Source organism: Stomoxys calcitrans, chromosome 5, assembly GCF_963082655.1.
Source record: "Stomoxys calcitrans chromosome 5, idStoCalc2.1, whole genome shotgun sequence".
In the NCBI taxonomy this organism is placed as follows: Eukaryota; Metazoa; Arthropoda; class Insecta; order Diptera; family Muscidae; genus Stomoxys; species Stomoxys calcitrans.
In genome coordinates this window covers 114,926,652-114,938,985 of record NC_081556.1, presented here as the reverse complement: position 1 = coordinate 114,938,985, position 12,334 = coordinate 114,926,652, and the positions used below count along the sequence as shown (strand labels likewise).

Genomic DNA, 12,334 nt, shown 5'->3' with positions numbered 1-12,334 from the left:
AAAATGTTTTGTTTTCATTGAAGTAAAAATAAAAAATCGAAAAATATTCGATCTTAAATTTTAATCCGAAAATGCCACAACTCGCCAAAAACTTCGAGTTTCGAAAATGTAAAGGCATTCCGTATTTGGGAAGATCACGAGGAATCTGTTTCTATTGAAATTTTCATAGAAATCGAAATTATGCGAACATTTTTGGCAAAATTAGGATTTGGATCTTCGAAAATCAATTTATGAATCAATTTTGACCATACATAACTCAGTTCTTGGTTTCGTAGTTAAACACTATTCATGCGAATTAACAAAAGATACTAGTTGAAGTGTGTATTTTAATCGGTAATGCCGAACATCACCTGTCCGTACCATCAAAGTAATTTTTAGTTGTATATAGACTACCATAAAGATTATATATGTTAAAATTTACTAAGTAATTCGTTTATTTATCTTAGCAATTAACTTAATTGTCTATTTACAGGTTTCTTATCTTATGAATTAAAATTAAAATAAAAACACACAAAATCAGTCTTATGAATGAAGGCACAATTCAATCTCTCAGTTCCATAGTCAAAATCTTATCTATACAATTATGTTCCCGCACAATTGTGTAGATCGGAAAACGAGGGAGGTTGTGATTCAATTCCCATCACCTGTTCATACGTAGGTGGTGGTTCTTCATAGTGAAATCTCATGGGATATGCATCAATATCAGCATAGTATGGTGCTGCAGTGGACTCTAGACCACCATTCGTCATGAGAAAATTGTCTGACGAGGAGTGTTCTTCATCGCGTGCCTTGCCCTCGTCATAGTAACGATGATAGAGTTTATAGATGGGATACCAGGATATGCCTTGAAACACTGTAACAAAAAAAGGGGGATATTAGAGAGTTAGGACAATTAGGTTGTAGTTCAAAACTATGCCTACATAGCACCATAGTTCCCAGAATAATTTGCATAACATCATTGGTCATTACTAGCATGACAATGCACATAATCACCATTACTATATTTGTTGCAAGCCATGGTCTTAGAAAATCCGCTTGTCGCTATGGAGAGAAAAGGAAAAAGAAAGTTTGTTATAACCAATAACAGAGATAAGATTCAAATGTATGTAAAGTACTTAGGAAGCATACACTTTGTGAAATTGATTCGACTTTGGAGGATGACTTTAGCTGACCCAAGTCCCTTAGTTAAAATAGGAAATGACCTCTCCCAACTGTGCAATACCATATGAGGTTTCAGACAGCATACTGTATGATCTCTTTAATGTCCTCTTACAGAAGATTATACGAAATGCAGGTGTGTATAGGCATAGCAAAAGATTGCATTTTAATCGCCCATGCTGACATCATCGATATTTTAGGAGCAGTAACTGCCTCCTATGAAAAGGTAAGAAAAAAGTCTATTAAATTGGGTCAGAGAGTAGAGGGAGATAAGACAAAGTTGGTGGTTAGAACGCTCGGAGCACCCACTGAACCCGGTCAAACAAAGAAAATTTGGAACTACAACAATTAGACTGTTCGTACAACTCTAAACGCACAGAACCTGGTTAAACAAGTAAAAGCGTGCTAAGTTCAGCCGGCCCGAATTTTTAGAACCCACCACCATGGATTCTGCTAAAATATGGGAGCTTAACTAGTCATAGACCGAATTGGACCGTACTTGGCGCAGTTGTTGTAGAGTCAAAATTGCAAAATTTCTGCCAAATGAGATAAAAATCGCGGCTTGTAAGCTCAAGAAGTCAAATCGGGAGATCGGTTTATATGGGAGCTATATCATGTTTTTGACCGATTTGAACCGTACTTGGCAAAATTGTTAGGAATCATAATAGAACACTATGTACAAAATTTCAGCCAAATCGGATAAAAATTGAGGCTTGGCTCAAGAAGCCAAATCGGGAGATTGGTTTAAATGGGAGCTATATCAGGTTCCTGACCGATTTGGACCGTACTTCACACAGATGTTGGAAGTCATAACAGAACATTATGTGCAAAATTTCATCCAAATCGGACAAAAATTTTGGCGTCCATGGGTTAAAGAATTCCAATCGGGAGATCGGTTTATATGGGAGCTTTATCATGTTTTTGACCGATTTTAACCGTACTTGGCAAAGTTATTAGGAATCATAACAGAAGACCATGTACAAAATTTCAGCCAAATCGGATGAAAATTAAGGCTTCCAGGGGCTCGAGAAGCCAAATCGGGAGATCGGTTTATATGGTAGCTATATCAGGTTCTTGACCGATTTAGACCGTACTCGGCACAGTTGTTGAAAGTCATAGCAGAATACTTCGTGCACAATTTCACCTAAATCGAACAAAAATTGTGGCGTCCATGGGGCTCGAGAAGCCAAATCGGGAGATCGGTTTATATGGGAGCTATATCCAAATCTGAACCGATATGGCCCATTTGCAATCCCCAACGACCTACATCGACAAATTCGCATCTATGCAAAATTCCAACATCAAGTATCTGTGCAAAATTTCAAGTAGCTAGCTTTAAGCGTTAAGAGCGCTATCGTGATATCGACAGACGGACGGACGGACATGGGTAGATGGTATAGCAAGTTATAGCCCGTCGTCGAACTTAAATCTGGACATCGGTATACATGGCAGGTATATTCAAATATAGACCGATCCGGACCATATTAAACAAAGTTGTTGAAATCGTATCAAAAAAGACTTTTGAAGGCAAACACGGTGGTAGACGCAAACCGGGAAGACCAAAAGCCCGATGGAAAGATCAAGTTGTGGGAGACACCTCGAAACTTGGTGTCAGAGATTTTAGAATGAGCGCAGAAGATCGAGGCGCTTGGAACGCTATTCTACGTTCGGCTAGTGAAAGAAATATTCTGTTATAGCCAATTAAAGTAAAGTAAAGTAAGTGTTGAAATTGGATAATAATCGCCTCTTTACAATACATGGCACGAATGTCGAGAATCCTAACACAACTCATTGTGTCCAATTTCAGTGAAATCGGATAATACATGGGTCTTTTATGGACTGAAAACCTTAAATTGGGAGATATGCATGGCAGCTATTTCCAAATATATACCGCTCTGAGCCATATTCAATAAAAATGTCCAAGAGCCACACACAGTTCTTTATGACGAATTTTGGGCCCAATTGGATAATATATGCGCCTTTTATAGGCTTAAATTTGCCAGGACCGTATTAATGACAGCCATATCCAAATATAAACAAATCTACGCCATATTAATCACAGATATCGAGCGGCCTAACAAAACGCACTGTCCCAAATTTCATCAAAATCGGATAATGAATGCAGCTTTAATGGCCCTAAGATCTCAAATCAGAAGATCGGTCTATATGGGGGCTTCATTATGATATATCCCATCTTTGAACTTAACCTGCCTATGGTTAAAAAAAGAATCTGTGCAAAGTTTCAGCTCAATATCTCTATTTTTATACCCACCACCGAAGAATGGGGGTAAATTCATTTTGTCATTCCGTTTGCAACGCATCGAAATATCCATTTCCGACCCTATAAAGTATATATATTCTTGATCAGCGTAAAAATCTAAGACGATCTAGACATGTCCGTCCGTCTGTCCGTCTGTCTGTTGAAATCACGCTACAGTCTTTAAAAATAGAGATATTGAGCTGAAATTTTGCACAGACTCTTTTTTTTGTCCATAAGTAGGTTAAGTTAGAAGATGGGCTATATCGGACTATATCTTGATATAGCCCCCATATAGACCGATCCGCCGATTTAGGGTCTTAGGCTCATAATAGCCACTTTTATTATCCGATTTTGCTGAAATTTGGGAAAGTGAGTTGCGTTGGATCCTTCGACATCCTTCGTCAATTTGGCTCAGATCGGTCCAAATTTGGATATAGCTGCCATATAGACTGATACTCCGATTTAGGGTCTTAGGCCCATAAAAGCCACATTTATTATCCGATTTTGCTGAAATTTGGGACAGTGAGTTGTGTTAGGCCCTTCGACATCCTTCGCCAATTTGGCTCAGATCGGTCCAAATTGGGATATAGCTGTCATATAGACCGATCCTCTAATTTAAGATCTTAGGACCATAAAACCCACATTTATTATCCGAATTCGCTAAAATTTGGGACAGTGAGTTGCGTTAGGCCCTTCGACGTCCTTCGTCAATTTGGCTCTGATCGGTCCAAATTTGGATATAGCTGCCATATAGACTGATCCACCGATTTAGGGTCTTGGGCCCATAAAAGCCACATTTATTATCCGATTTTGCTGAAATTTGGGATAGTGAGTTGCGTTGGGCCCTTCGAAATCCTCCGTCAATTTAGCCCAGATCGGTCCAGATTTGGATATAGCTGCCATATATACCGAACCACCGATTTAGGGTCTTGGGCCCATAAAAGCCACATTTATTATCCGATTTTGCTTAAATTTGGGACAGTCAGTTATGTTAGACCCTTCGACACTCTTCGTTAATTTGGCCCAGATCGGTCCAGATTTGGATATAGCTGCCATATAGACCGATCCTCAGATTTAGGGTCCAAGGCTCATAAAAGCTGCATTTATTATCCAATTTTGTTGAAATTTGGTTCAGTGAGTTGCCTTATGCCGTTCGATATCTTTCTTCAATTTGGCCCTGATCGGTTCAGATTTGGATATAGCTGCCATATAGACCCACCACCATGGATTTCGCTAAAAATTTGCCTTTAGTAACTCAGTTTGTATTTGAATTATTTAACAACAACAATTTCGGGAATTAGTTGCTGTTGCTGTGGTCTCAAATAGTCATTTCGAGGAATCGGTATTTAAAGGGCCTTTATATCAGTATATATACCGAATCGTACTTGGCACAGAGGTTGGAAGCCGTTTCAGAAGCCTTTGTGCCAAATTTCAGCCAAATCTGGTGAAAATAAAGGCTTCTAGGAGATCAAAAAGTCAAATTCGGGGATCGGTTTATATAGGGGCAATATCAGTGTGAAGACCGATTAGGAACATATTTGGCACTGACGCTGGTCAAGTCAAAGCAGAACTCCGTGTGTTAAATTTCAGCTAAATTAATCGATCATCTTGGTTTAAAAATCTTTAATTTTTGCTGGTTTGACAGAAGTTTGGTATGTAGAGTAAAAGTATGCCCTTTAACAAAATTTAATTTGTATATATTTTTAGCAGAATCCATGGTGGTGGGTTTCCAAGATTCGGCCCGGCCAAGCTTAGTACACTTTTACTTATTTAAATCATATGTCTTATCGTTCACAGCCTTTCGCCCAGTGTCCTGCTGACACAGGATCCGGATGAACAAGTGCTTCGATTATGTTGTGAGTCAATCACCCCTTATTGTAGTGGTAGTGCCTAACGTCTGAAAGACATGAAGCTGCAGTCGACTCTGGACTGTTCTTAGCTCCCTCAGGCAACAATCATGTCCCAAACCCAATATTATAAGCCTAGTACCGAAATTTATGTTTTAGAACTGCTTTTTAAATAAAGAATAGTACGAAACCAAACCCTTCTCGTCTTTTTATTTCAATGACATTGGCAAAAATAAATTTCTGTGACGGACCCCACCTCGGTGGGCTGGGCCCCAGCCATCAGAGGTGAACTTACAGTATATTTCCAAGCACAGTTAAGGCAAGCAAAGGCGGACTACATTTGAATTTAGCTGGCATATAGACCGAACGCTTCCAAATACAACGGCTGCGTTGGCTAGATCATGTTGTCAGAATGGATGAAGAAGCTCCAGCTAAGAAGTCTTAAGAAAACAAACACGGTGGTACACGCAAACCGGGAAGATCAAAAGCCCGATGGAAAGATCAAGTGGTGGGAGACACCTCGAAACTTGGTGTCAGAGATTTTAGAATGAGCGCAGAAGATCGAGCTGCTTCGAAAGCTATTTTACGTTCGGCTAGTGGGACAAATGTTCTGTCATAACCAATTAAAGTAAGTATGTAAGTAATATAGACCAATCACAATAGCGCCTAAGCTTTAACCGTTCCTAATTTCAAAGAGTTATCTTTATCCGTTCTCAAATGGCATATTTTTTACTCGATTTTTTCGTGTCCATCCCACTGTGCAGCGTAGCAAACGTGTTCAATCTCCCACCTCAGTTAACATTCACCAAAGGCTTTTTATAGTGGTTACACACAGGAATGGCGTATGCAGCGGCACATTCACTGTCAAGGGTTCACGTAACAACTGGTATTGGCCTTAGAATTACTACATGACAAATGTCTCATTAATCAGTTTATCACTCTTAGAACAATGAACCCACTCCGCATGCGCAAAATTTTGCGATGTATACTTTTGACAGCTATTTTTTTTACCCAACACCATGGGATGGGGGTATTCTCATCTTGTCATTCCCTTTGTAACACCTCGAAACATTCGTCTAAGACCCCATGAAGTATATATATTTTTGATCGTCATGATATTGAGGGTCGATCTAGCCATGTCTGTCCCTCCGTGTGCCTGTCTGTCGCAAACACGCTATTTTTCGAAGGAGTAAAGCTAGGCAACCCAAATTTTGCACGAATACTTTTTATCAGGGTAGGTCAGTCTGGATTGTAGACGGGCCATATCGGTTCATGTTTTGATATAGCTGCCATATAAACCGATCATGGATTTTGACTTCTTGAGCCACTAGAGGGCGCAATTCTTATCCGATTTGGCTGAAATTTTGCATGAGGTGTTTTGTTGCGATTTCCAACAAATTTAACCAAATATGTTCAAATCTGTCCATAACCTGGTATATCTGCCATATAAACCGATCTTGGATCTTGACTTCTTGAGCCAATAGAGGGCGCAATTCTTATTCGATTTGGCTAAAATTTTGCACATATCGTTTTGGCATGACTTTTAATAGCTCTAACAAGTATGGTTCAAATCTGTTTATAACCCGATATAGTCTCCATATAAATCGATATCCTGTTTAAACTTTTCAGCCTCTAGAGGGCGCAATTCTTATTCATTTTGGTTGAAATTTTGCACATGTCGTTTTGGAATGATTCCAACTACTGTGTAAAGTATGGTTTAAATCTGTGTATAACCTGATATAGGTGCCATATAAATCAATCTCCCGATTAGACGTCTTGAGCCTCTAGAGGGCGCAATTCTTATCCAATATGGTTGAAATTTTGCACATGTCGTTTGGTTATGACTTTCAACTACTATGTCAAATATAGTCTAAATCGGATCATAATCTGATATAGCTGCCTTATAAACTGATCTCTCGATTAGACTTCAAGAGCCTCTAGAGGGCGCAATTCATATCCATTTTGGTTGAAATTTTGCACATTTCGTTTTGGTATGACTTCGAACTACTGTGTCAAGTATGGTCTAAATCTGTTTATAACCTGATATAGCCGCCATGTAAACCAATCTCACGATTAGACTTCTTGAGCTCCTAGAGGGCACAATTCTTATACGATTTGGCTGATATATTGCAGATATCTCTTTAGTAGGTCTTCCAACAAATGTGCTAAGTATGGTCTAAATGAGTTCACAACCTGATATAGCCGCCATATAAACCGATCTCTCGATTAGACTTCAAGAGCCTCTAGAGGGCGCAATTCATATCCATTGTGGTTGAAATTTTGCACATTTTGTTTTGGTATGACTTCCAACTACTGTGTCGAGTATGGTCTAAATCTGTTTATAACCTGATATAGTCGCCATGTAAACCAATCTCCCGATTACATGTCTCAAGCTTCTAAATAAATGAGTTCACAACCTGATATAGCCGCCATATAAACCGATCTCTCGATTAGACTTCTTGAGCCTCTAAAGGGCGCAATTCTTATCCATTTTGGTTGAAATTACGCACATTTCGTTTTGGTATGACTTCCAACTACTGTGTTCAGTATGGTCTAAATCGGTTCATAACCTGATATAGCTGCCATATAAACCGATTTCTCAAGTTGACTTTTTGAGCCTTTTGAGGGCGAAATTATTACTCGATTTGCCTGAAATTTTGGAGATGATATTTTTCTATGACTTGTACGGCATGACAAGTACGGTCCATATCGAAAAACTCGACAAATGCGATCTATGGTGAAGGGTATATAAGATTCGGCCCAGCCGGACATAGCACGCTTTTGCTTGTTAAATCTTAACCGGTTTCTCACCACTCAAAAAGTCTTTGACTCTAGGGCATGAAATATGACTGAGCCTGGTATGCATGGTGTTCCGACTAATCCTATTGATTACTCACAAACAGACGGACACACAAATGGACAGACAGACGGACAGACAGACGGACAGACAGACGGACAGGTGGACAGACGGACAGACAGACGGACAGGTGGACAGACGGACAGACAGACGGACAGACAGACGGACAGGTGGACAGACGGACAGACAGACGGACAGACAGACGGACAGACAGACGGACAGACAGAAGGACAGACGGACAGACAGACGGACAGACAGACGGACAGACAGACGGACAGACAGACGGACAGACAGACGGACAGACAGACGGACAGGTGGACAGACGGACAGACAGACAGACAGACGGACAGACGGACAGACAGACGGACAGACAGACAGACAGATAGACGGACAGACACACGGACAGACAGACGGACAGACAGACGGACAGACAGACGGACAGACAGACGGACAGACAGACGGACAGACAGACGGACAGACAGACGGACAGACAGACGGACAGACAGACGGACAGACAGACGGACAGACAGACGGACAGACAGACGGACAGACAGACGGACAGACAGACGGACAGACAGACGGACAGACAGACGGACAGACAGACGGACAGACAGACAGACAGACGGACAGACAGACGGACAGACAGACGGACAGACAGACGGACAGACAGACGGACAGACAGACGGACAGACAGACGGATAGACAGACGGACAGACAGACGGACAGACAGACAGACAGACAGACGGACGGACATAGCTAAATCGAATCAGAAAGTGATTCTGAGTCGATCGGTATACTTATCAATGGGTCTATCTCTCTTCCTTTTGGGTGTTACAAACAAATGCACCAATTCATTATACCCTGTACCACAGTAATGGTGTAGGATATAGACGGACAAATGTAGCCACTATCTGTTTACCTTTATACAGAACTTCATTATAAAATATTTTACTTACCATCGATATACCCAAAGATAAAATGAATGCCAAAATGAACATAGCCGTTATTACCAAGAGTAGTGTTGCCATGAAGATTTTGCATATTAATTGCGCTACAATAACATTCAAACAAAAAGCTCAATTAACACAAACTTCAAAACTTTGACTACAAACAGTTGAACACTCACCATGTATTCCGCAAATAGGGCAACTAAAACTTGAGTATGTGATGTGACATGTGTAGAGCAAAAGAATGCTAAATAGAAACATTTGCTTAATGCAAATAAATCTACCAATTTTTTCCAAATTGTCTACATGGGAGTCATCCATATTGGCGATAGGAGTGATGCAATGTGTGCAGCTGTATATATGAACGAATCACAATCATATGGCTTGAGAGCTAACGCAATACTAACAATGACAACGAAAGTTTCAGTAAAAAAAGTTTTAATCATCATGAATCAATTACGCACTGGAAGAACGAGAATTTAATTTATTTGTTTGACACAAAGCAATGAGAGGAAAAACAGGTTATGTCAACAGCGAAACTAAATAAAACTATTAACTAAGGCAAACGTCGGGAAGAGCCGACCATATACTACCCTACATCTTCGCGTATACCAACTGAGAGAGTTTCTATCATCCAAATAAATCTTCTCATCCAAAATTTTGTAAACATCAGACTGAAACTGTGGTTACTACAGCCATAATAACTCATATCGTATGAAAGATATATGTGGGAACTACAAGTATGAACGTGGGTTTTCCTAAATCAATAGCGATTGTCCTTGGGAAAAGAAATTTTACAACTCTCAGACAACATATGCAACCTTAAATTAGTTCAAAAGATTAAATGGACAATCAGATAGGTGGACATGGCTATTACGAATCAGCAAGTGATTCTTACTCGATCGGAATACTTAACACACAGATCCAGTTCTTCTCCTTCTAAGCATTGCTTGCAAACAAATGCACAGAGCTAAAATACCCTCTAACGCCGTAGAGGTGTAAGCTATCACAAGTAAAAGCGTACTAAGTTCGGCCGGGCCGAATCTTATATACCCTCCACCATGAATCGCATTTGTCAAAGGATAAAAGAAAAGAATTGCTATGTTATTGGAACAATATCAAGTAATGGTTAATTTCGGACCATAATTGAACTGAATATTGGAGACCATAGTGGAAGCTATCGTGTAAAATTTCAGCCAAATCTAGTAAGAATTGCGCACTTTATAGGCCGAAGAAGTAAAATAGAGATCGGTTTATAGGGGAGCTGTATTAGGCTGAAAACCGATGTCATATTCGACACGTATGTTAAAGGTCATGAGAGAAGCCGTTGTACAAAATTTCAGCCAAATCGGGTAATACTTGAGCCCTTTAGAGGCTAAAGAAGTCAAGATCCCATATTAGTTTATATGACAGCTATATCAGGTTATGGACCGATTTGAAATATTCTTAGCACAGCTGTTGAAAGTTGTAACAAAACACCTCATGCAAAATTTCAGCTAAATCGGATAATAATTGCGACCTCTAGTGGCTCAAGAAGTCAAGACCCCAGATCGGTTTATAGGGCAGCTATATCAGGTTATGAACCGATTTGAACCATTCTTAATACAGTTGCTGGAAGTCATAAAAAAACACATCATGCAATATTTCAGCCAAATCGAATAAGAATTTCTACCTGTAGAGGCTCTAGAAGTCCAGACCCCAGATCGGTTTATATGGCAGCTATATCCGGTTATGAACCGATTTGAACTATTCTTAGGGCAGTTGTTGAAAGTCATAATAAAACACCTGATGCAAAATTTAAAATTTCAAATCGGATAATAATTGCGCCCTCTAGTGGCTTAAGAAGTCAAACCCCAGATCGGTTTATATGGCAGCTATATCAGGTTATAGACCGATTTGAACTATTCTTAACCCAGTGGTTGGAAATCATAATAAAACACGTCGTGCAAAATTTTAGCCAAAGCGGATGAGAATCAGCCCTCTAGCGGCTCAAGAAGTCAAGACCCAGATCGGTTTATATGGCAGCTATATCAGGATATGAACCGATTTCAACCATACTCAGCACTGATATTGAAAGTCATCATAAAACACCTCATGCAAAATTTCAGCCAAATCGGATAAGAAATGTGCCTTCTAGCGGTTCAAGAAGTCAAGATCCCAGATCGGTTTATATGGCAGCTATATCAAAACATGGACCGATTTGGCCCATTTACAATCCCAACCGACCTACACTAATAAGAAGTATTTGTGCAAAATTTCAAGCAGCTAACTTTACTCCTTCGAAAGTTAGCTTGCTTTCGACAGACAGACGGACGGGCAGACAGACGGACGGACAGACAGACGGACGGGCAGACAGACGGACGGACGGACAGACAGACGGACGGACGGACGGACAGACAGACGGACGGACATGGCTAGTTCGACTTAAAATGTCACGACAATCAAGAATATATATACTTTATGGGGTCTTAGACGCATATTTCGAGGTGTTACAAACAGAATGACGAAATTAATATACCCCCATCCTATGGTGGAGGGTATAGAAATTTCAATATAGGCTAATTTTTTACAGCAAGCTGTGTTTTCTCAAATCTAATATAAGTCTTTCTTCCAATCAACGTCACTTATTACGTGAGGAAAGAGATTTTAGTATTATATTTAAGCTTCAAAAATACACGGAGTATCAGTGGGTCATTGGGAAGGAAGAGAAGTTCTGCCAAAAATATATTTTTGTCGCTTTAGTATTTGAATGCACAAACTTTATGGTTATTATAAGCCGACGAATGGCTGGATATTAATAAAATCTTCCTAAATACGGTTTGGAAGATATTCAATAATATGTAGACCATTGACCGCAAAACGGTGTCAAGAAGGAAAAAGAAACTTAACAATTGCCCTTCAAGTAAGGCCACTGTGGACCGTTTACATTAGTTGGCATTTATCTTAAAAAAACTTTAAAAATAATCTTAGAAACGATTTTCAAATCCAACCGAACAGTTTGCTGGATTAAGGATATGGACGAACTGGCAGATGGATATATATATAGATGTACAACCAAAGATATGGCTGAAGCAACAAAAAGGTAAAAAGTTAGGAGACGGCAGTTAACGAATATTTTAAGCATTTTTTCATTTTAACTCTCAAAAGATGGGAAGGGACGATGATGAGACGTTGGAGAATTTCCTATGTCAATGCCCGCTTTCGCGGCTAACAGATATCGGCACTTAGATGGGGACACAATACACTACATAATCCAACTAAGGGG

At 39.8% G+C, this 12,334-nt stretch overlaps 1 protein-coding gene across 1 annotated transcript; it reads right to left on the bottom strand.

Moving 5' to 3' along the window:
- Positions 1-554: 554 nt before the first annotated feature.
- Positions 555-9,470, bottom strand: LOC106092225 (uncharacterized). Its single transcript, XM_059370528.1, has 4 exons — positions 9,249-9,470; positions 9,079-9,173; positions 921-1,041; positions 555-853 (listed from the first exon to the last, which is right to left on the bottom strand). The coding sequence occupies exons 1-4, from the start codon at positions 9,388-9,390 to the stop codon at positions 582-584; spliced, it is 630 nt and encodes a 209-aa protein (XP_059226511.1). The 5' UTR covers positions 9,391-9,470; the 3' UTR covers positions 555-581.
- Between the last annotated feature and the right edge of the window lie 2,864 nt (positions 9,471-12,334).